We start from the raw sequence: 23,844 nt of genomic DNA, 5'->3' as shown, positions 1-23,844 counted from the left end.
GATTTGTCATTTTGAGAAAGAGTTCAACAAGCAATGGCCTCTTGGCAGTCATTCCTTCTAAGAAACAAAAAAAGGTTTGCTTTTTGTGCTAAGGTGCTTTAAAGAAAGCATGTAAAACCTATTCAAGTATTTTGTCAAGATCAGGATGTATGCTAAATTGTCTTGTTGCTTAAATCTCTAAAGAAAAGTGAGGTCATGAGGTCAGGTTAGCTCTGCTTGCCAAATAGACTGAAAGATCTCTAAAGTGCTATCCTTGAAAAAGGTATTGATTCCACTGCACCCAAATTTAAAATGTTTTTTAAGAGATAGTCTGTGCGTTGTGAGGCCTAGACTGTCTGCACCCCTGAAACCTCTTTTGCTGACCCTTTTCAGAATCCAAGACTGATGTTGACAAAAATTGACATCCATCTTGGAATAGGATTGTGGAAAACAATGACAGCTGGATAACAATGGAGGAAAAAATAACATGAGTTGATCTGAAGTATTCTCCATTCAAATGGAAGTATCTTAGCACCTTGAGGAGAGCTGCTGCTCTAGGAAGCTCTCCCCGGTCTGCTTGTAATCAGTTGATGGAACAACTGAGAGAGAGAGAGTACTCTGAAAGGAGAACTGGAAGATTATAAACCATGATCTGTCCTGCCCACCATTAAACAGAACGTGAAGCAGGACTTACTAGGAATTAGACAGTATGGTAGCAATATTGTTACCAAATGAAAGGACTCTGAATGTTGAAGAATTAAGTGCAAGGATTTATATGCAGATTTTTTGTTTTGTTTCCCCATTGATCTGAATATCTTTTGCTGTAGATTAAGAATGAAGCTTCATTTTTAGAAGTTGCTCTGTGAAATCTGATTTGTATACTGGTTTTACTTTCACATAGTGTGAAGAGGGGTAATGGTACTCAGCATCGTGTTTAGCAAAAGTCTAGCAGTGTGCAAAAACTTGGGGGGGAATGCAAATAAATTATTTCCTAGACAAGAAGCCTAAAGGGAGAGAGAGAATGTGTCTGGGAACCTAAAAATAGTGATTGGATTTGACCGTAAGCCAGTAGGCCTTGTAGGCACATAGGATCCCTAGGTTGGATTCTAGTATGTGAGCTAGCTTTTAACGCTTCAGAATAATCTCTCTCACAAAATAATTTGGTCTGTTTTTCTTAAGTCCATTTAAATATTGGAAAGGTTCTGCTTTAAAGTCTCAATGAAATCTACCACCATTACCTGAACATATTAAGTAGAGTACTTGGTAAGCAGTGATAGAAATTACCATTTGGCTGGTCTATGTTTTAGCCATGCTTTAGCCAGTAGGTAAAGTATCTCTGCTATATGCTACTCTTGTTCAATGTGCTCAAACTTCTGTCATTTCATTCCTTTCCTCTGTACTATTTCTATCTGTTTGTCAGTGGATTGCTTATTTTGTATCAGTCAGTCTCTGTGTTATGATTTCTCTTTTGGATTAGAATAAGCTGTTTGAATTTACCGTTATGTGTACCATTTGGTAGTAGAACAGTTCTCTTGTCTTGCTCTTCCTCACTCTGGTACATAGTTCAGCAGATTAGACTGGTTGCCTAGAGAAGTTTTGTAGTCTCTATTCTTGAAAATTTCAAGACCTGACTGGATAAAGCCCTGAGCAACTGGGCCTGATCTCAGAGCTGACCTTTCTTTGAGCAGGAGGTTGTACTGCAGAGATCCCTGGCAACCTGAGTTTTTCTTGCATTCTATGATTTGGCCTTTCAAATAGCTGAGCTGGACCTGGAAGGCTGCTCCAGGGCAGCTTAAAATACCTACTTGTATGTCTTGGTAGCTCTAGTAGTACTACAACCCAAATAACTGCTTGAATGAGTTTGTAGAATTAAGAACCAGCAATTAGACCTGATTAAATGGGCAAGGTACAATGAACCTAAGAGGCAGAAATTCACACTCTTGGTATGAGATTGTTCAGAAAGCGTAAGAAATGTGTATGTAAATAATATAACTTCAAAGTTGAAATAACAAAAGATTCAGAAAATATGAAGTTGCAAAACTGATTTTTATTGGAATAGTGCAGATTTTTATTCTTTTCTTCATTATTGGGTTTAATTTATTACTATATTAAAATATGCACTGGCCAATAATGCACCTGAAGCTGCTGTTCAGAAATAACATTTGCTTGTACTCGCATTTTAGTTCTTGTTAGTTAAAAAAAAAAAAAAAAAAAGAATTGATTCAATAGTTAAATTCAGACCTGAATATGTGAACACTTAAGAGTTGTACTAGAAAAGAACAGCTGGTGCCTGAATCATTTCCATCTTCTTACTCATTTCCTTTTTTCTCCTTTCTCCAAGAGTTATTTGTCCTGAAACATGTCTTTGAGTAGCTTATTTCTTTGTGTTCTAGCTGAACCAGGGCTCAGAAGACCCCCTGAAGAGACCAGTGGTGTATGTGAAAGGTGCTGATGCTGTTAAGCTAATGAACATAGTTAACAAGCAGAAAGTGGCACGAGCAAGGATTCAGCATCGCGCCCCACGGGTGAGACTTTAAGAAACTTTATCTAGATACTACATGTATTCTTACACTGCTGCTTTTTCATGCAGTGCTTGTTAACTGCAGTGATTGTGAAGATGTTGTTTAATGCACTCTGTGAGCACTAATAGATGTGAAATTCTATTCTACATTCTAAATAGAATTAAGTAACTACATCAGGCAAGTAACGACATCCTCAGTGTGACCTCAGTACCTTTCATAAGGATCCTTTTTAATTTGTTAATGGCCAACTATTTTATGTAATAATTTTCCTTTTTCTTAAAATAATTATTGCGCACTCAAGTTCAGATTTGTAAGAAGTCTTCCCAGTGTTAATTAGTAATTCTTATGTAGTATTTTAAATATGAGTTAATTTGGTATCTAAAAATTATATAAAATAATTTTCTTGACTTATTTTTTTTCCTCAGGAACACTTCTTATATGTCAGTCATTACCCAGTTTCCATTTCATTTTTATTGTATTCTGTGGAATTCTCTTCTTAAGAAATAGGAAGTGTATGAGAAGTGGCAATTTGCTGAAGATTCACTTTTTGATTTTTTTTTTTTTTTTTTTTTTTTTGCTTCCATATTATATGCAAGCAAACCAATAATCCATGAAAAGTTGTATGAGTTTGATTCATTTGGGGAAAAATGACTTCTGTAGGATCAGTTCAGAGATGCTATAAAACTGACATCCCATGACTGGCAATCTCTATTTCAGTCACTTGCAATAAAGTATGAATGCTTGTTTTTTTTTCCCCATAGAATCATAGTGAACGAGCAAGACAGTGTGTGCTTTGACTCTTGCCGTTGGCACAGTGTACATGTAAACTGACCACTGAGAGAGCAGAGAGAAGAAAGGAACAATAGATTTGAATGTGATCTAGGGAGGAGAAAAATAATATTTTTGTTTTAATTTTTAAGCAACCCACAGAGTACTTTGATATGGGAATTTTCCTGGCCTTTTTTGTGGTTGTCTCTCTTGTTTGCCTCATTCTTCTTGTCAAGATCAAACTGAAACAGCGTCGTAGTCAGGTAAGACCAGTGGCTATATATTCACTGAATACTGAAAGTTAGCGGTCTCTTACTTTTTTTTGTAGAACTTTCACTACTTCTGAAATGCAGGACATTGATTTAGAATAACCATCTTTGTGGAAAGGGTGTTTTCCATGGATGCAGAGCTTTTGAAAAAATTTGGAAATGCCTTTAAAGGAGATCTGCATTGACCTATGATGCCTGAGTTAATTCTTGAAATGAAAAGGATATGGAAGCAGTGGATTTAGAAATGTCTTTGGAAAGGGAGAGTATTTCTAGTTGCTCAGAAGTTGATTATTAGTAGCATTGGTGTACTTCAAAAGAAGTTCCCAGTCTTGCTGTTTTGTGGAAGGAGTATCAGAATTGCAAAGAAATTGCAGTTCTTACCAATAGAATGATATCCTTTGATTCTTAATGGGAGAAGGCTGCAAGATAAGTTTGGTTACAAATAATTCTAGATGAGATATTTTCATATTTTCCTGTCAGACATGAAAGGGAAAGCAAATGGAAGCTAATAGACCTTGCAGCTTGTAGTTGTAGGCTGTCCAGTACATATGTATGTATGTGTATAAGAGGAATACGAAGCGCTGTAGATGCTTAGAGCTCTTCACTTGCACATCTTGCAGAGTAATCCAAGATACTATGAGCCAACAGCACATAGCAGAAGTGTTAGAAAGGGAAATGATGGATTCTATAGTAAAACAAAAACAATTCGCTGTCTTTCCAGACTTTCATTGTTGATGTTCATAAACTTAATTTTGAGGGGGGAGGAGACTGAAATGATATAGCTAGTTTAGTAACATTTTATTTTAATTCTTGTTTGAAGTACTGCCTCTGGTAATATGATGGTAATACCATAATGGGACATTACAGTCAATATTAACAGATTTAAAAAAAAAAAAAAGTTTCTCACCAAGTCCTATACGATGCCTTAAATGGTTGCTCTCTATCAGTTAAGCTATCTCAGTGTATCCCAATTGTGTGCACCTTTACTCTGTTTCAATTTGAATTAACTCATCGTGCTCACTTATGCAGGTGGCATACATTCTTTTCATGAGGCTTCTGATCTAAACTCTAGTTAACCTTCTCTCTGCTTAATTTTTGAAATTGTACATCAGTCTGAACCTGATGTGGTTTGGTAAGATATGTTAATTTGATTGATATGATGGTGTTTCTCTGTTCCTGCAATTCAACATGCTGCAGTGTTGCCTTCCTCTTTTTTTTTTTTGCTTGTTTCTTTTTTCCTTTTGTAGAGTTCTATGAACAGGCTTGCAGTGCAAGCACTGGAAAAAATGGAAACCAGGAAGTTTAAGTCCAAAATTAAGGGACACCAGGAAGGTAGCTGTGGAGCACTGGACACACTCAGTAGCAGTTCTACCTCTGACTGTGCTATCTGCTTGGAGAAGTACATTGATGGAGAGGTAAAGGATAAATAGTTTTTTCAACCTGGTTGAGAGTATGGCTGAATTTTTAGCACTGTGTCAAGCAGCTGACTGTTGGGTGCATAGTGCAGTGAGGCTGAGGATTGCTAGACTAGTTGCATTGAGTAGCCTACTCAGAAACAGCCTTAACTGCATTCTGCAGCTCCCAAAGGAAATCTCAAGGGCTTTCCCATGCAACAGAGCTAGAGTTGAGGAATCTTATTCCATATATATGCTTTACAAGTACCTTCCTCACATTCATTTTGTGAGGAGGTACTTAAAGATGTCAGGGCTTCTTAAACATTTAGAGCTCATTATTTTTAGCAAATGCTGTGCTATCCAAGATGATGGTGTATGCAAACAGCCGTGGATGAAAGAGACATTTTGTCCTTTGCTTCTCAGGCTCTGATGGTATCTTTAAAGTGTCAGGTACACAGCACTGCTGGGAAACCAGAGGAGGAAGAGGCTCCAAAAGGCTTTCAATTCCTCAGTTAACATCTCTGTGTTGATGGTGGCTGCCTCTTTTGGCATAATGCCGCTAAGAGGAAGCAGTGAAGGGTATGAAATAGAAAGTAGTCCCCCTAGAACAAAAACAATCAACATTTACAGCTTTAAACTTCCATATAAAAAGTGATTTGTGGGCATGTTTTTTTTTTTGAAGTGGTTCTTTTCAGACAATAAAAAGTATCAACTGTGTCAATTTCTGAGGGCTGCGAGCTCCCAGCAGAGAGTTGATGAAGTTGATGGGAAATTCCTTAGAGGAGCAAGAATGAGGGCAAACAAAAGTTTCAGGACAGTACAAAGCTGACTGGACAAGAAATTTGTGTGTGAACTTCAATGTGAAGTGATGCACATATGTGAAGCTACCATAGGTTGCACATATGTGAAGCTACCATATGTTCTTCTGTGTATGGTGATCCATTCTGAGCTGAGCATTATTATTCAGGAACAAGTTCTTGAGGCTGTAATAGGGATCTCTGAGTTTGTCGCAGTGAAAAAAGGCAAATCAAATAGTAGGAATGAGAAGAGGAAAGTCTAGAGAACAGAACAGAAAACAATTATGCCACTTCATAAGTTCAGGGTTGTGTTCTCATTGAATACTGTGTACACCTGTGTGCACTTCTGATCCCCTCATTTCAGGAAAGATGTGCTGGAAATGAAGATGCTTCAGAAAAGGGCAGTCACAGAGAGATCAAAGATTCAGAATGGTTTATTTGAAAGGAGTGACTAAGTGGGTAGGACTATTTAGTCCTGATCTGGAAAGAAAAATGATGCCAAGGAGAGGGTGTTTGATAGAATCATGAATGGAGAGCATGAACAGGAATCAGATGTTCATTGTTTGCCAGTACAAGATTGGGGGCAATTAAATGAAGCTGGCAGGACCCAATGTGAAACAAAATGTTGTGGTTCTCCTCCAGCAGGTAGTAGTCTTTTGGAACTCGTTTGCCAAAGCATGTTACAAATGCAAAGCCCTGAGTCAAGGAGAGATTCAGCAGTGCTTGGAAGAAAGATTTGCTGAGAATTTTTGAATAGGCAGATACTCAGTAGGCTTAGAAAATACCATAAACAGATAATAGCTGAAGGATAAGAGTGCTGGGCAAAGTATCATGTATACTTTCTTGTTTGTTCTTTTCCCTGTGGATTTGCCATGGCTGCAAGTTGGAGATAAGATACAGCATTACTGACTGTGTTAAATGGACTCCTGCATGCACACACTCTCCCTCCCTCTTTAAGTTCATGGACTGTATTAAGGAAAACTTTAATGATGGGCTCCTTCAAAGTGTTAGGGCAGAGATACATAACAAGTAATGTCCTAAAGATATGTAGGATGGCTGTATAGAGTTTTAACATGTCTGCAGACCGTTCTCTTAGTGACTGCTGAATCACTAATCATTGTGTTCTTGGCTGTGTTGAAACAGATGGCATTTCTTCCTTCTTAATCACTTGTTTTGAGGCTAGGTAATTGATCTGTTTAGTACCTAGATTGGAGGAATAAATGAATATAGATAGGAATAAGCTGGGAGGATGTGAGAATTTACTCCTTAGGAAGCAGCATTTCTTTGTTCCTTTTGTTACTGTAGGAGCTGCGTGTCATTCCTTGCACTCACCGATTTCACAAGAAATGTGTGGATCCATGGCTACTGCAGCATCATACTTGCCCTCACTGCCGCCATAACATTATAGGTAAGTGCTGACACTCACTTGTGAGATCAGATGCTCAGTTGTGTGGCCCATTTTGGACTTCACAGCTTGCACACAAGATGAAACAGAAATTGTGTCAGTATGTAAATCTCCACAGAGCCTATAGTCCTTGCTGTAATGCAATCCTAGTTAGGGATGGCAAGCTCTTTAAAATTGACTGCATGCCCTGAAAAAATGGGTCACGTTTCTGATTTTCCTTTGCTCTGGGCCCTATGCCCTGCAGAGGGCAGCGTTGATCTGCCTCTGAATGGCAGAAGGACAAGTAAGACACTTTCTCTTCATAAATTTGAAGAAAAGGAAGTGCATTGGTTTTGATTTCTTTTTTTTCTTTTTAACTTGGAATGTGGTTTGACTTGCCTTCTCCTTCTTTCAATTCTTGTGACTTATATGTGTATTAACAGAAAACATTTTCATGTAAGGTGAAAACTCAAGTCATGATTCTGAGCCTTACTCTGAACCTGCAAGGTTGGGAATGCTGCGTAAGTAGTAGTCTTTGCATGTAGAAGAACAGTATCTGCAGTCATTTCATTACTATTTGTTTCCTAACAAATACATTTAAGTGTTTCAGAACAAAAAAAAAATCGTGCCCAAAATTAAATCTAGAACCAAATATCTGTCATTCCTATGCAAAGTATTTTCCTTTTTACTCCTTCCTATCTCCACTTCTCCATCCTTATTTCTCCCATTCAGAACAGAAGAAGGGAAGTGCAGGTCCAGTCTGTCTGGAACCCACCAACACAGCACGTAGCCGACAGCAGAGGGTGATTCTACCTGTACACTACCCAGGCCGAGTGCACAGAGCAAACCAGATTACAGCATATCCCACCCGGACAAGTATGGACCCACGTGGAAACCCTATCACGGTACTTACAGTTGACCAGCATGGTGAACAAAGCCTCTACCCAGCCCAGTCCTCAGCCTATGTCCGAAGTTATCAGCCAATTCATTTGGACCATGCTTTAAACACGCATCACTGTAGCCTGGAACATAGGACTTACTCTCCAGCTCATACCTTCCGAAGACCCAAATTCAGTGGACACAACTTTTCCAAAGCAGCATGCTTTTCCCAGTACGAGACCATGTATCAGCACTACTACTTCCAAGGCCTTAGTTACCCTGAGCAAGATGGACAGCCTCCAGCTGGCATTTCCTCAAAGGGTCTTTCCCGTGCCTTCCAGCCTGGTAGCAGCATGCTTTTCCCTCCTGTGGTACATGTAGTGCCCTCATCCCATTTGGAGAGTGGCAGTACCTCCAGCTTTAGCTGCTATCATGGTCATCGTTCAGTGTGCAGTGGATATTTGGCTGACTGTCCTGGGAGTGACAGCAGCAGCAGCAGTTCTGGTCAGTGCCACTGCTCCTCTAGTGATTCCATGATTGACTGCACTGAGGTCAGCAACCAGGGGGTTTATGGGAGCTGTTCCACCTTTCGTAGCTCCTTGAGCAGTGACTATGACCCTTACATTTACCGCAGTAAGAGCCCTTGCCGAGTCGGTGAGGTTGGTGGTGCAAACAGGGGTGCAATTGTTCTCTTGGAGGGCCCCTGTCAGGACGAGCTTCCAGCTCATGGTCACAGTCTGGTGAGTGCTGATTGCCGGCCTGTGCCAGCTTCTTCCTCAGGGGACCAACTGTCTAATTGCAGCATGGATATGAACTATAGCAGTAATTCCTCACTAGAGCACAGGGATCCAAATGGGACTACCTCAGAGGGAGGACCTGAGGCCACTCCTGGTGCTGCCTTGGATATTAAAAGGAACTGGAAGAATCCAGAGTTAGCAGAGCCACTTATGGAGCAAGCATGTTCCTGCTGCTTTGAACTCCAGCACTCTGCCCTGGAGCCTAGCAATGGGGCAGCTGACCATAGTGCACTCTTCCTTAGCTCTCCGCTGTGGGGGGCATGTGGCCCAGGGATGGAGCCACAGTCAGGGAGCACACAGGGCTTGTACAGTATTAACTCAGACCACTTGCATAGGACAGATGGGGTAAAATACGAGGGGTTGCCCTGCTGCTTCTATGAAGAGAAGCAGGTAGCCTGTAGTAGCAACCATGGCAGTAGAGGTGGTGGCTGCTATACAGAAGACTATGCAGTGAATGTAAAGTACACACTTCCTGATGACACTCTGCCAAGTTGCTGTAAAGGTGTATGTGATCTGGGTCAGCGCATTCCCATCATTCCTGAAGACAGAGACTGTGAGCTGATCCTACCTGCAAAGTGCCAAGGGACCTACACAGGAGGCTGTAGTTCCTGGGATGGGACACCTGAGATAGATACTTACCTGCATTGCCAAGGTTTAGCAGAGGTACAGGATGAAAGGGATGTATGTTATGAGGCATCATCTTTCCTGCGGCAGAATTTCTCTCAGGAGGAGGAAGCCAGAATGATCTTTCATAGTCCTACTTTGAACTCTCAGAAGCTGATGGTGACCACAACGGCCACAGGTAATACATGTACTTTTTTTGATTACTCAGTAACTTTCTGTTCTAGCATATCAAACACAAGATCCCTGCCAGCTGCCCAGATATATTATGCACCTGTAGAGGTTACTGCCATCCTTTACCTAAGAGCAAGTTACTGACTAGTCTTCCACCCAACAGTGTTGCTTCATTCTCTTGTTACTATTGCTCCTTTGGCTATAGCTAGATGGATAGATGATGATAGCTTACTGCCTAACCCTCTTCAGAGCTTCCATACTCATCTTTTAAGGGGGTGAGAAGGAGGGGGGGAAAAGGTATCTGCTAATACCAGGCCCCCATTAAAATTTTCACAGCCAGGGACACTGAAACAGTCCTTGCAGCTGTGGTCAGTTTGAATGGAAAGTGCCAGAGTAGGCAAGGGCAGAGGGATTGGGAGGGAACTGACGAGCTGGAGGATAAAATTAGAATGAAGAACTTGAGATACGTGAATATGTGGAAAGATCTCTGCCATGGCTTACATAAGCAATACTTCATTCTTCTTTTTTTTTTTTTTTTTCCCCACTTATCTGCCTTGCCATTTTTTAAGGGTATTCATAGGATACCTCAGATTTGAAGAGACCTCAGAAGGTCATTGAGCCCAAACTTCTGCTCAGAGTTGGGCTAGCTTTGAGATCAGACCAGGTTACTCAGGGCTTTATCTAGTCATATCTTGACAACCTCCAAGGATGTAGACTGCACAGTCTCTCTGGGCTTCTTTTCCGGTGCTCAATTGTTTTCATGGTGAAAAGATTTTCCATATATCTAGTCTGAACATCCCTTGTTTCCATTTATTCCTGTTGCCTCCAATCCACCATGCACCAAAGAGCACAGTTCCTTCTCCTTCACAGCCTCTACACAGGTATTGGAAGGCTGCTATGGGATTCCTCCTAAAGCCTTCTCTTCTGCAGGTTCAACAAGCCCCATTCCCTCAGCATGTTCTTACAGGGCAAGTGCCCTAGCCCTCTGAGCATCTTGATGGCTTTCTGCTGAACTTGCAGATTGATGAACAATTGATCAATGTCTTTCTCATATTGGAGGTCTCAAAACGTGATGCAGTATTCTAAATGCAGTGTTCCTTAGTTTTAACCAGTAATGTTGTTTTATCCATCAGGTGCTGAATCTCATCCTTTGGAGAGAAGCCAAATCAGTGACTAGATCTGTCCAGACTGCCACAGGTGGAGAAGTGGAGCTTATCAGAGACTCCAAATTCTCTTGGACTTCAAAATCATTTAAGCTTTGACAAACACAAAAGTGGTAATGTGGAGAAGTCCCTCCCCCACTTTCTGTTCCTCTGCATCCATATCAGCCTGAGTGTCTCCTTTCTCTCTTTTGCCTGAAGCTTTCAGGCCTGCATTGGTGTGCAAAGCCTGTGTGGGGCATGGTGTAGAGCATCTCTGAGCTCTAATGCCATATCTATATTAATGACAAAGTGTTATTTATATCTTCTTTTTAGAAGTGACCGTGTTAGCGCTTGCTGAGAGGTAACATGGTGTATTAAATAAGCCAGGCTATGTGTAGATGCTGTTATCTCCTACTTAAAGGAGTCCAGCCTTTGATAAGCTCAGGGCTACACCTGCCTTAGAAACCAGATAGCACCTTGAATTAAAGTAGTCTAGAGGGGTACAGCTGCTGAACAGATGCTCAGATACTGACTCTTCCTAGTAGCAAATCCTAGTAGCCAGTAAGTTATATGAGACAGTTGGAGGGAGATGAAGCATTGGACTGTATCCTTCCTTCCCCACCTCCACCAACCTTCTTTCGTGCTGCTCTGATGATTTAGCTAGGGAGGGTCTCCTGCCATTATGATTAATTTTAAGAGTGGGGATAGGGAAACTGGTAGCTCACCATTTTCATTCCCACTTCCTGCTAAAGCATGGACCTCTGTACCTTCTGACTGGTGAAGAATGCTGGGGACCCATCAAAGGGGTATTGGAAGGAAATGCTTAGAAAGGGTAATAGCTTTGTACATAATGAATCTTGCCTTCCAAAGGCAGCTTTTTCAGGCGTTCAGAGCCCTTGTTATGGTTGCTCCCTGGTGAGAAATGCTGGCATATGCAGGAAAGCAGAGCTTGCAGGGGGCCTCTAGCTTGCCTGGATCTTTTTGGCAATAGAGCAGATGGTGTCTTGTTTCCCCATAGACTGCAAGCATGCCTAATGAAACCAGTGCTTTTCACCTGTTGTGCATGTGGGAAAGTGAGGACTTGCTTTAGTCATTGTTTCCTTCTTTGCTGTGGTTGATATAGCTTCCATAGATCAATCTGTTCTAAAGGTTTCTTGGGCCCAGCCAGTTGTGCTTCATTGTGACTTTGTATACAGAATGCTTTCTGTACCCCATTAGTCTGGGCGCAGACTTTTCTTGTTCTTGTACTAGTGGGGATGTTTGTTATCATGAGATAATGAATATCTCACTTCTGATAGCAATTGTTTCCTGTGGAAACAGCAGCTTCTGAGTAAGAGGCTACCATAGCATGGTTTAAATTGCCTGTCATGCTGCATGTGCCTGAGGACACAGTATCATCCTGTCTGGTGTATTCACAGCAGGAATTCTCCTAAAGGGAAACTAATTAGTTAATACCCACCGTGTCAATCTTATGAAAAGATTTTTCCAAAGTTCAGTACACTTTGAAGATATTTAAAAGATATTAAGGAGAGATGTATACTCCCCGTTACATTTTCTACCAAAACACAGTCCTTGATAGCACTGGACTAATTGTGAGAAGCAGAAAAGTTATCGTTTGCTTTATAGTTCCAAAAGAAATTCTTCAAAAGAAGGAAGCACCTAAGAAATAACATAAACTGTTTGCTTTGAGTAATCAATAGCTAAGAGAAAAATAAAACTCTTTAAAGAAACCCACATTGGAACTCTAACTACCACGTCAGCTGTTCTGAGAATTAATGCAAGATAAAATAAAAATTACAATAAACACATTTTCTGTGTATAAACATAAAGCTATTCATTCACTTAATGATTATAGTGAGTGGTATGTTTCGGGGAATAAACTCTAAAGATTTTTTTTTGGTAGTCTTGCCTTACTGCTCCCTCCTCTCAAAAGAAATGCATTTTAGAAGCTGTGGTATATTACTGTTGTTTTCCTATTTGGTGTATTGTGAGGCACTGTCCAAGGCCACTAAGATGCATTGTACTCTGTAACTACACAGCATGTTGTGGTAAAATGCAGTTGTAAAAAAGCTATTTTGAATGTTCTGGCTTATGATTTTCCTGAGCATACTGGTCTCATTCACATGTCGTGGAAATTTCTGCCAGTACAATAATGTCTACAGGCCTTACTATAAAGATATCCTACACCTGTTTTGGTTTTATATTCAACATTTAGTTAATTCTCTGCTACCTATATGTCCATACAGACTTATATGGACATATAATAGATGGCCATGATAGATGTTTTTATAACAAAACGCCTTTCTATAACTTACATGAACCGTTGTCATTGTGTTTGGCTCAAGAGGCACTATTTAAAATGTTTTTAATTAAAGTTATCTTATAGCACTTAAAATTGTTTTGTATAAAATTTGCTGTAAAATTTGTAATATGGTCAAAGGGCTTTCTCCTTCATTACCATTTTTTAAAATGTTTTAAAAGCTAGAAAACATCTTGTATATATTCTGTATATGTATAACAGCACATTTCACTTATGGAAATATGTTCTCAGAATATTTATTTACTAATATATTTATCTTAAGCCATGTCCTATGTTGAGTGTGTGACATTATTGTAATAATCATTGAAAATCACTAACATGAGGCCCTGTAAATACATGATAATTGCACACAAAGATTTTACAGTACTTGCCGACCAAAAATTATCTAAGAAAAATTGTAGTTATCTGCAGTTTTGTAAGAAAGTGTACAAATGTCTGTATAAAAAAAGCAAAAACACACAAAAATACAGTTTTATTGCATATACATGTGGAAGTTGTCCTTCTTGTTAGTGGGAAAGGACACAGATAGCTGTGTTTCTCAACATACAGCCCTAGATGCACTGAAATGAATTGTTATCAGCAATAATCACGTTTGTATTTAAAAAAAAATAGATATCTATGCATACACACACATACAGATCCTAGCAAAAATTATTGTAATAGAAAGTTTAGAAGTACTTTTTCTGGAGCCAACCCATAATGTTCTGTCTTAGGACCATTCAGTTTTCAGGCAACTGCTTTAAAATTCACTTTTCACAACCTCGACAGGCAATGAGTTATCAGCAAATATTAAAATACAAAGATCTATACATAATTAAAAATCTGACTTTAGCTAGCTGCTTCATACTAACCTGTTCCTTACTTTTTCATACTTCACTTTGAATAATTCAGACTTGGACAATTTTTGCCCAAGGGAGACTCTTGTCTTTAGAGCAAATGTGCCATATTTGGATATCAAACATTTTTTTTAAACTGGTATATTATGCTTAGGGTAAAGCCAGCACTTGAAAATCTTGGTTGCTTCCCTAATATTGTCCTCAGGTAGTCTTACCTAGTTATTTGAGGCTGTCTGTTGCTTCAGAGTCCCTGCTTTCCTGTCAGATACAGCTATTGAGGAGGAGGAAGTTAGATATTTTCATTGCAAGAAAACAAAAATTGAACTGGGAAGGTAAAGAAGATGTGAGGTAGAGAAAGAAAAGAGAAGGACTGGGAAAGTAATGCACCAGAGAATATGCTATGGAAAAGGTGAAGAGCTCTGCCGGGCGAAACAGGGAAGGAAAAGCAGTGACATTGAGACTGCAGTGTGTCAGTCCATGACAACACTTGGGTCTTTATATAGTATGCAAGATATTTGAAGGAGTCTTGTAAGTCCCTGAGGTTTTACTCCAAGCATGAGTAGCACATAGACATGTCAGGTCCCTGTTGGAAGGCATCCTCATGTATGTTTGGATGTCCTTATATATGTTGCCTGTAGCAGGGCAACTAATTTCTGCTTTAATTTCAGCTAAGAATAATTCATTGGCCTTTACTAAAGTGTTTCAAAACCTGAGCCAGCATGATGCAGATGGACATAACTGGAGGATTTATGCAGAGTAGTCAAGCTAGACCCAAGGTTTTAGCCTGGAGGATTAAATCTCTGGTCCCACTGAAGTCAAAGTCAGTGTCGTACTACTCTGTTTTTGTCAGCAGAGTTAATAAGTTGGCCTGAAACGTTCGTGAAGGCTAGACAACAAAATAGAGTGGCCTTGGAGGTATGTGGTAGCTAGAGGATTGCTACCTCTGTGTGAGCGTGTGGTATGCATATACATATAAATAACATACGTATATATGTTACTGTTTAAATAGTTTGTCTCCAAATGTTACTTATTTCCTATCCAGAGGTATAGGAAAAAAAATAAATCCCTTGCAGTCTTCTCCTCCATTTTTTCTTTTTTTTTTTTTTTTTAAACCTGCTAATCACCTGGATTTTTTTTCCATTCTCATCCAAGCCTGTTCAATCACCTCTCAGAATTCACCCAAGAAACCAGCCTTCCTTTGCTTCAACCACCTGTTTTGTATAGAGAAGTTCCCATCTTTGGGATGTCAGGCTGTTGTCTTGAAGACTCTCATTTTGAATGGGACTTTCTAGCATGGGAATCACTTGGCATCCTCATCTCAGGTGCTATGGGGAAGCTTGATCTGTGTGAGAAGGCAGCCACAGTAATGGAAGAGCAACTGACAGGAGGGAGTTAACTAGCCTGGGCGGGTAACATATACTTCCCATTGTACACTGCCTTTTTTGCTTGGAGAACAGGATCTTGGCAATTGTTGTTTATAGTGAAATGCATCTTATTTGCAACTTGGCACATTAAGCAAGTACTCTTAAAAAAAAAAAAAAAAAAAACCCCAAGAAACAAAACTGAAACTTAGGCATGGCAGCCAAACAGATATACTCTTATGTTGACAAGTCAATTCTGAATTTCTTTCTGTTTCTTCATTTCTTGGTGTGAAAAAAACCATGAGATTGATTGTGTAGAGGATTGTCAACGTGCCATTACCCTTGCTGAGCTATAGAATAATCAGTGAACACCTATTCTGTCCCTAGGAGAAATGCAGTTGTGGACTGTTCACAGAACTATAGTTAGCTTGCCTGAACTTGAATGCAGTGCTTATTTGGGGGGTGGGTGGTAGGTGAGTGGATGCTATCTCTTTTTTTTTTTTTTTTTTTTTTTTCTTTTTCCTTAACAACTAAATTTAAGCATTTGTTGTGGAAAAAAATGAGTATTTTGATATTCTGGAGGGAAGGGGGGTTATTTTCATTGTTGAGATTCAATATTTAAGGAATAAGTTGGTGGCAAAACAAAGTCTTGTGGGCACTATAAACCTGCACAGTACCTTCATGTTGTCAAAGAAGATGAGCAGGAACAGAAGCTTCTTAATGAGATAGTATGCTATGTAACTGCTGGTGTTTTTATACTCTTTTATGCTGCAGCTATATTAGGTACATCTGTCAAATCCTACTATTGCTGTTAGAAAACATTGGTTGTTACCCAAGTTTTGCACAGTTGCATCTGCAGAACTTGGTGCTCAGCATTTAAGAGTTGTCTTTATGCCTACAGGCCCCTCTTTGGTAGTGTCAAGGGAAGAGTGCATTTTTAAAAGACAGCTGTGTTCATACTGTGTGGTGTCAACCTGGCGTAAGTCTTTGTCCAGAGAGTACCTGAAACAAGCTATTATATCTGGAAGTAGAAGCTCTGTGCTTCAGGGCTTTAAATGCTTGATAGAAAAGTGTCTCTTTCAGGATAAAGAATGCATTTCCTCCATGGGGAATGAACCTAGTGCTTAGGAAACAACAACAAAGCAACAGCTCCCAGAATAGACAGGGTTTTAAAACCTGAATGGAAGAAAGGAGAGCACAGTGATCTGCCTGTGTAGGAGGAGGCCAATACCTGTTTGCCAGTACTGTTTCTAAAAGAAAATGAGAAAAAATAAATTAGTCCTGACAAATGAAAAGCTGGAGCCAGTTTTAATATCTGACACTAGTATTCAGACATCTACATACATGCAGTTGAAGATTTCTATGCAGTAGCATTATTTTGGTCAGAAGGAAGAACTACTGAAAGAACACACAGATCTCCCAAGTGGAAATAGCTTTACCTCTAGCTAGTAAAATAAGTGTGTTGCAGCTGTAGAGAAAACCCTGGAACAATTGTTACAGCTCATTCTGATAGATGATGAAACTGTCTGAACTCAAAGCTAAATAGTTTACAAGCTGAACACTTAAGCCATTGCCTTAGAAAATGCTTTTCAGAGTGATTTTTACATATGTAATGATTCTCAGCATTTTCAGCTCATACTTTTCTCTCTTCACTACCACCAAAAATAATCCTGCTGTGATCTGCTGATGAATCTGCAGCAGTTTCTGCCTCCATCATCCAATATTTTGCTACCCTTTATTAATGGTAACTGAGCTCCTCCTGCAGAAATTCACAACATTTAATCCTTTGTAATTATTACTTACAGCCATTTGCTGAATGCTGGATGACCACATATTGACACAGCATATATTTCAGTGGTGAGTCATTTCAAGTTTGATTTTTTTTCTTTTTTTTTTTTTTGTCAGTCTTATTTGGTTCATGCCATATCCTCTGGATTTAGAGTAAATTTTCTCGAGATTGAAATTCAAAATGCCAGATTGCATCCCAAAACACAGTTGCTTAGTAAGTTGAGAAAGTAGGAGATGCATTAATTCAGGGGAGATGCCATAGAAAAATGGGACAATCTGAAGGCAATTATATTTTTCAGAATCTCGTGGTAACAGAATAATAAGATTGCACAATATCTAAATTAACATTCAGATGAAACAATATCATGGGAATATATTGCATGGGAAGAAATACCATTGCTGCAAGTTATTAAGAACTGATTGGATAAGTATTTGTCAGAAACTGATTTTTCTGGTTGACCTTGTCTTGAGGCAAAGTGGTGTTACTAGAAAATTGGTTGGTTTATTGAGCAGAAGGGGTGACTGGAATAGCTAGTCACTTGTGCTCAGTGGCAGCCAAGCGTCCACTGATGCATTTTGCTTATAGTCATACAGGATTAAGATTCAGTACAGACATTGTTTTCAGGACTATCAGTAAAAACTTCCCATTTATATTATTGCTAAGGAAGCTTGGAACACAGCGACTATAATTCTGCAAGACCGTTGGGTTGTCTGGATGAGCAATGTGATAAAGTCCCTTAGCTAGCTACAGAAAATCTGGCAGAAACTAGCCCTATGATGATGATGATAATGCTTGACTGAAAAAGGAGATGAAGTGTTTGAAGTTATAAAGCTCTTCAGGGTAATGCATATGCACGTGAATTTGCGGAATCTGACAATCAGCCTAATACTACAAGCTGGAATACTACTGGAAATGGGATTCAAAGGAAGAATGCGTCTTGAGCAATTATTTCATCCCTATCTATTCTGCCACAAAACTGTGAGTTTCAGTGTCTAGTGTTCTTCTGTCACCTAAATACCAATGAATTATCTTTAAATGTTTCCATTTTCAGTGTAAAGAACATTTATTTTTTCCAAAAATATAAGCTAACAGCTTTTCTTCCTATGAGATGTTAGTAAGATACAAGTATAATATGCCATATTAAATAGTGCATTTTCTATATGTGTATAAATTTATATTACTGTAGATAAGATCACACTTACATTTTTAAATAACAGCATTTCTGTTCCCCCCAACATTACAATATAAAGACAAAAGTACATATAAGATCATTTAGTCAACAAACTAATTTTAAAAGTAGAATTTGGAATTAGGGAGGCCACTTTTCCAACTGGCTCCCTGTCACCTGAGGTCCAAATACGCTGCAGACCACTGTGACTGACATGCATACAGCAAGGAGGCAGCTTTACAACATGGCTTTAGTGGCACTGCCAGCCTTAGGGCTTGCTGCCCCTGGCTTTTAACTCAGCACACCTCTCTCCTTCCTGTAGGTTGTTGTTCACTGAGCTATGGTAGCTTACCTGGCTGCATGACTGCACAACAATCAGAGAACTCCTCTGTGTTAAAAGTAACTCAAGAAAGAAAAGGTGATGGCAATTCTTAACCTGATTGGTTTATTGTACATGGCAAGCCAGCCGCACCAGCACAACAGAGTGAAGAGGAGGCAAGTGCTGGGGCTGCATGCATGCATGTGCAGTGACAGCTCCTCCTGAGGCTTGTGTTCTCACAAGAATTGCTTCAGAAGCTGTGGCCAATGTCACATTTGCAGCCTCACCAACTCATTGAGGGTGGGAGGTCATAAGGCTGTTCAGTTAAAGTTCCAAACAAAATCCTCTGCTGCTGTTATTCTTGATGTGTTGAAGCAAGTGCTATAAGCACTAGCATAGTCAGAGAGCAGAGAGCAAAGGTTCACCCTCAGGTGCCAGTGTCCTGGGGGTTCTAGATGTGCATCCTACCAGATTGCAGCAAGTGTGTGTGACAGACTTTTCCTTTTTCTCTCCTGAACCCTTACAGCAAAGATCATAATGTGCTGTGCTAACGGATAGCGTATGTACTGGCCATATGCACTGGGATTGCAAGCAACTATACCACATTTTGAAAAAAATCCACCACAGCTCTACATGCTGTTTATGATCTCAAGCCTGTAAGAAAGAAGTGCTGCTCAGGGACTCTGTCTATGCATTTCTATCTGTCCCTCTGTTTCCTGGTATTAAATGTTTGAGCTAAATGCTTGAGAACATTTGATAAGGTAAGAAAATGAAGTTTCTCTGTGATGTGCCCAAAAGTTATCTGTTAAGGACCTAACTTTACTCTCCAACTCTCCTCTTAGGTTAGCTGGTTTGTTCTCCACTCGTGGACCATATTAAGCACAGATAGGAAGCAGATTCATTTGTTTTGCTATAGATCTGTGAAGAGGAATCTTTCCCTACACAGCATGATGGGAACCCTGAGTATTAGAATGGAAGTTTTAGAATTTTTGTTGATTCTGAAAGAAATCCAACTGATTGACTCTCTCTCTCTTAAGAGAGAATTAATATATTTTACAAATCTTTTACCTTTCTTGATTTTTTTTTTTGAGGTACTCTATCTTTCCCTGTAATCTTTCCAGGAGGTTTGTGCAAGAATGGAATTGCTGTAATTGCTGGCTCAGTAAAGTCTTGTTCATACTAAGCTCTTTGAAATTGTTCAGCTGTCTCTGGCACAAATCTGTGGTACATAAGTGGAGCTGAGTTGAATTCAACTGAGGTGAAAGACTAGATCTGCAGTGGCAACTAAGGCCCAATGTGGTATTGTTTAGCTCTCAGATGCCCTGTTGCTCAAGGAACTTGATAGCCATAAGGCGGGGAGGATAGGGAGTGGAAACGGATGTCAAAAACAGAAGTGCAGATGCTTGCTATAATGAATATAAACATGGTAACAATTTTACTTGTCTTAGTTATCTTTTGCAAATCCATTCAATAATTACTCTCAGACAATGGGTCTGGTATACTGACCATTGCTTTATGTTTAAACTGGTATTTATTTGTTTCTTCTTAGCTAATATTACTGTACTTTAAGGGCCCTCACTGAATTTTCTCTGATTTAGCTCGAGTAACTACTCACTCAGAAAACTTTTTCAGTGCATTTATTTGATTGTGCTGTTCTGTCAATTTTTTCTAACTATTGCTGACCTGGACTTGTTGAGGCTGAAAGACTTGCTGCTGATTCCCGCTAGTCAGACCAGACATTTGAGCACTGTAGGTGGACAGATAGTCCACCGAAGAGAAAAAAGAGTTAGTGCTGTTTGTTGATGAGAAAAGGAGCTATTTCACAAACAGATCTGCACTGATACTTTAGCTCTGTGACAGTTAAGGGCATTATTCTTAGAACCACAATTCAGTTTTAGTTGTACAGACAGGGAGACACTTCTCACAGGTAAGTATGAAGGCAACCACGTTACCTTGTTCTCTGTGATGAGGTCGTCCCCACCGGATGCACAGCCTGGCATGGCGAGCTGTTGATGGCAGGCTGCCATTGTGTAAGCGGCTGAGAAAGCTAAGAACACCTTGCTGCTACTAAAGACTTTTTGCTGAGAAACATGTTTTCCATCTGCTTTTCTTTGAAGTCCCAGCACTAAAGAAGAAATCTGAGGTGTTGGCTGCAGAGCTGAGTGTTTTGAAACAGGAAGCAGTTATAACTTTCTGGAAATTTCACAGAGGAGCAGCAGCAGTCTGGCAGAGGGACTCCGGCAAACACCTAACAAATATTAAAGCCATTATCTCTCCAGCCACGACAGATATCTGGTACCAAGAGCAGCCTTTGTGGCCAGCACCTGAGACTGTAGAAGGACCTGCTGAATTTTGGGTTGCAATATCCCCAACAACAGCCTGTCAGTGGAATATTGCAGGGGTGGCAGTAGCTATGTGAGAACACATATTTCATTGGCTACTGTAAATAACAAGAGAAGTAAAGGCTGCTGCCAAATCTATTGCTCGGGGACTAGGAATCCTGGTCAAAAAACACTTCTTGCTGGCTTTCTTAATATCATTCTACATCTTTCATTCTCTTTACTATTCCCCTTTTTTACTGCTAATCACATCTAGCAGAAGCGTTCTTGCAGTTGATAACATTCTGGATTCAATAGGAGATTCTACTACTTGTTTGGATGTGAAAGGCAAAAACATATAAAAAGCAGGGTGGGATAACCTGCAGATTCTGTCTAAAATTATGTTTGTCTTTTCTATATACCTTTCAAAAGCTATGAAGACAACTCCTGACAGACAGTTCTAGTAATCAGCTTAATTACAAACAGGATAAAGAGTGATCTTGATTGCCATCAACCATCTTGCTGCAAAATTATACAGTCTTGCTCAGATTAAAGCACAATTCTCGGTTTGTTTTGGATGAAGTTTAGTGTAATTGTCCTGGAGCTAATTTTTGGGCTCCTGTATTATTCTACCTGAGAATAATGAAAAATTGTTGAGAGTCTGTAACAAAACAGCATAGGCTCACAGGGCCAGCAAGCATTCACTGATGCATTTCCAAAGCTTCCAGAAGAAAAACTATTGTGCAATACTGCTGAGTCTAAAAACAGGTATGCTGGTATTATCCCATCCCCTGGATCAAAGAGCATAAGAGGGAACTTTTTTGCTCATTATACTATTGGTAAGTCTATTCAAAACTGCCTTCTACCTATAACATCAGCTACCTCTCCCCCCGCCATCCACCTTTTCTTTTTCCTTTTGAATCTGATTCATTTATCGATTTTTTTTTAACTGACTTGACTGTTGCTTGTCCCTTGCAGTTATTTTCCTATCTTATTGTCTGATTTTGTTTTTCTCTGATTATTTGGATTAAGTATTTGTGCCACTCACTAGATGCACAGCCCAATTGTTCCACCAATTCTTTGTGTGGTTCTCGCTTGGCTGGAAGGAAGGGACAAAGCAGCCCAAGCTAGCTGAGGCTAAATATGCTGTTGTTTTAAGTCTGGTTTACAAGGTCTGGGAAGTATGCCATTCACTTTAGGCATGTCGATAAGGTCATAAGAGAAGCAAGTGTGGAAGCTGAATGTATGCAGGAGTCTGCTGTCTAGACACAAGCTACAGGAACGCAAGTGAGGATGAAGCACTGAGTTATGAAATCTATTGCTTGTTTTTTCCAACTATTCTTACCACAGAAACAGCATTTTTAAATGACAAAACTTATAAAGCCAAGGTAATTCTTTGTTTTCTTAACTAGATTTTTTAAAAAATAGATTTTATTCTCTCTCAGATATCCCAGTGAGGAAATTAAATATGAAATGTGCACATAATTTTATGCATGTTGGAGATAAGATTTTCCTTCTCTGACACATTTCTATTTGCTCATTCAACAAGTTGCAAAGCACTTTGTTTTGCATCCTTTTTTTCTTAATAACAGCTCACAGTGCGTGTACAACTACGCACACTATGCCTCAGGATCTGAGTGGTTCGGGTGATCCTGCAACTCTGACAGTTCACAGCCTTTCAAAACAGCATGCAAAATAAACATGCTCATGTAGGCATTCATCAGTGTTTTGGTTTGTGATATTTAACTCCTTTTCGAAAGACTCCTGTCCATGTTGTGGTCTTCTGAGACACCTGCACACTATTCTCGCATTTGTGGGCTATAAATTAGTGATTTTAGCCTTATATTGCCTAATTGTCTCATGCTGACAGTGTTATGCTATGCCATCATTTAATAGTTACTGAAAACCTACAGTGCCATCTTCTCTGCAGGGACCAGCATCAGTGATACTCAGGGTAAGATTTGGTGATAGCCTCATTATCTAGAATTTCAGTGGGTTTACGTTTTCCTTGAACAATTCTTTAAGAAGCCCTATGCTTACATCCAGATTGAATGGAGGATTTTGGATTGGAGTAAGATAGTTTCTGAAAGGATCACTGAGGAATATGAAGAAAATTTTTGTAACTAGAGTGAATCTGATGGCTCAGACATACTTGCTTAAAACTTTTCATTGGTCATGCAGAGCCTGAGCTGGCGAGCATTATTCCATGGGAACTTGCAGCTGAAGCTCTGTAGAGCAGTTACCTCCTGACTTTGATCTAATTTTTATTTGTGTTCAGGAGGGGTAGGTTTAGCTTAGTTGATCAGAGTGTGGTGCTAATAATGCCAAGGTCATGGATTTGATCCCCATATGGGCCACCCACTTGAGGGCTGATGATCTCCAGAGGTCCCTTCCAACCTTAACGATTCTATGATACTATGGTCTCTGTTTGTAGAAACAGAACATGTAGAAATAGCAGAATATTGGCACCCAGGCTGGTAACTTCTCAGAGTCTTTAACTCCCATTTCACTGCACAGTACCATTTAAACACATTTACATTAAGACCAAGTAAGCTCTTGCTGCTCCGCTAGCTGAAGAGATAGCAGTATCTACCTCTGTCTTCAACTTTGGGATTAAAATAACCTGATATAATATAGCAACACAGGAAGGCAAAAAGCTCCCAGCCTGCAAATGCTCATTCAATTACTTTTGGCAGATGTGCAGGATTTTTTGAATTTTAAAGAGTTTTACATGTATTTTAAGTGCATTGGTTTAAAGACAGTAATTAACAGCATGACAGATTTGATGAGCATCAGATACTTCAGAATTATTGCAGCAAGTTACTTCTGTTGTCACTAGTATATGTAGGAGAACAACAGATAGGAAAAGTCATTCAAAAAGCCTTTGAAAATTGAGGTTTTGGAAGACAAGTATGAGACTGGGAGGCGAAGAAAAAGGATTATTCCCAAATCACCTAGATTTTAGGAAGATTAATCTTGAAAAATGAAAGACACTTCAGTTTCCCAC

General features: G+C 39.6%; 2 protein-coding genes across 3 annotated transcripts in view; one reads left to right on the top strand and one right to left on the bottom strand.

Moving 5' to 3' along the window:
• The window catches only part of ZNRF3 (zinc and ring finger 3), a 101,400-nt gene extending 87,900 nt beyond the window's left edge, over window positions 1-13,500 (top strand). For both annotated transcript variants that reach the window (XM_062590100.1, XM_062590099.1), the window contains exons 4-9: window positions 2,373-2,504; window positions 3,422-3,532; window positions 4,786-4,953; window positions 7,035-7,137; window positions 7,846-9,591; window positions 10,718-13,500. In XM_062590100.1, the coding sequence (XP_062446084.1) occupies window positions 2,373-2,504; window positions 3,422-3,532; window positions 4,786-4,953; window positions 7,035-7,137; window positions 7,846-9,591; window positions 10,718-10,761 (2,304 nt within the window). In that variant the 3' untranslated portion in view covers window positions 10,762-13,500. The remainder of the gene's footprint in view (window positions 1-2,372; window positions 2,505-3,421; window positions 3,533-4,785; window positions 4,954-7,034; window positions 7,138-7,845; window positions 9,592-10,717) is intronic.
• The window catches only part of KREMEN1 (kringle containing transmembrane protein 1), a 41,415-nt gene continuing 31,056 nt past the window's right edge, over window positions 13,486-23,844 (bottom strand). Inside the window, exon 10 of the mRNA XM_062590101.1 lies at window positions 13,486-15,150. Coding sequence (XP_062446085.1) covers window positions 15,058-15,150 — 93 coding nt within the window. The 3' untranslated portion in view covers window positions 13,486-15,057. The remainder of the gene's footprint in view (window positions 15,151-23,844) is intronic.

The sequence above is a fragment of the Rhea pennata genome, chromosome 17 (assembly GCF_028389875.1).
Source record: "Rhea pennata isolate bPtePen1 chromosome 17, bPtePen1.pri, whole genome shotgun sequence".
Taxonomy (NCBI): domain Eukaryota; kingdom Metazoa; phylum Chordata; class Aves; order Rheiformes; family Rheidae; genus Rhea; species Rhea pennata.
Note: the sequence above shows the minus strand (reverse complement) of the source record. Positions and strands in the feature narration are given on the sequence as shown.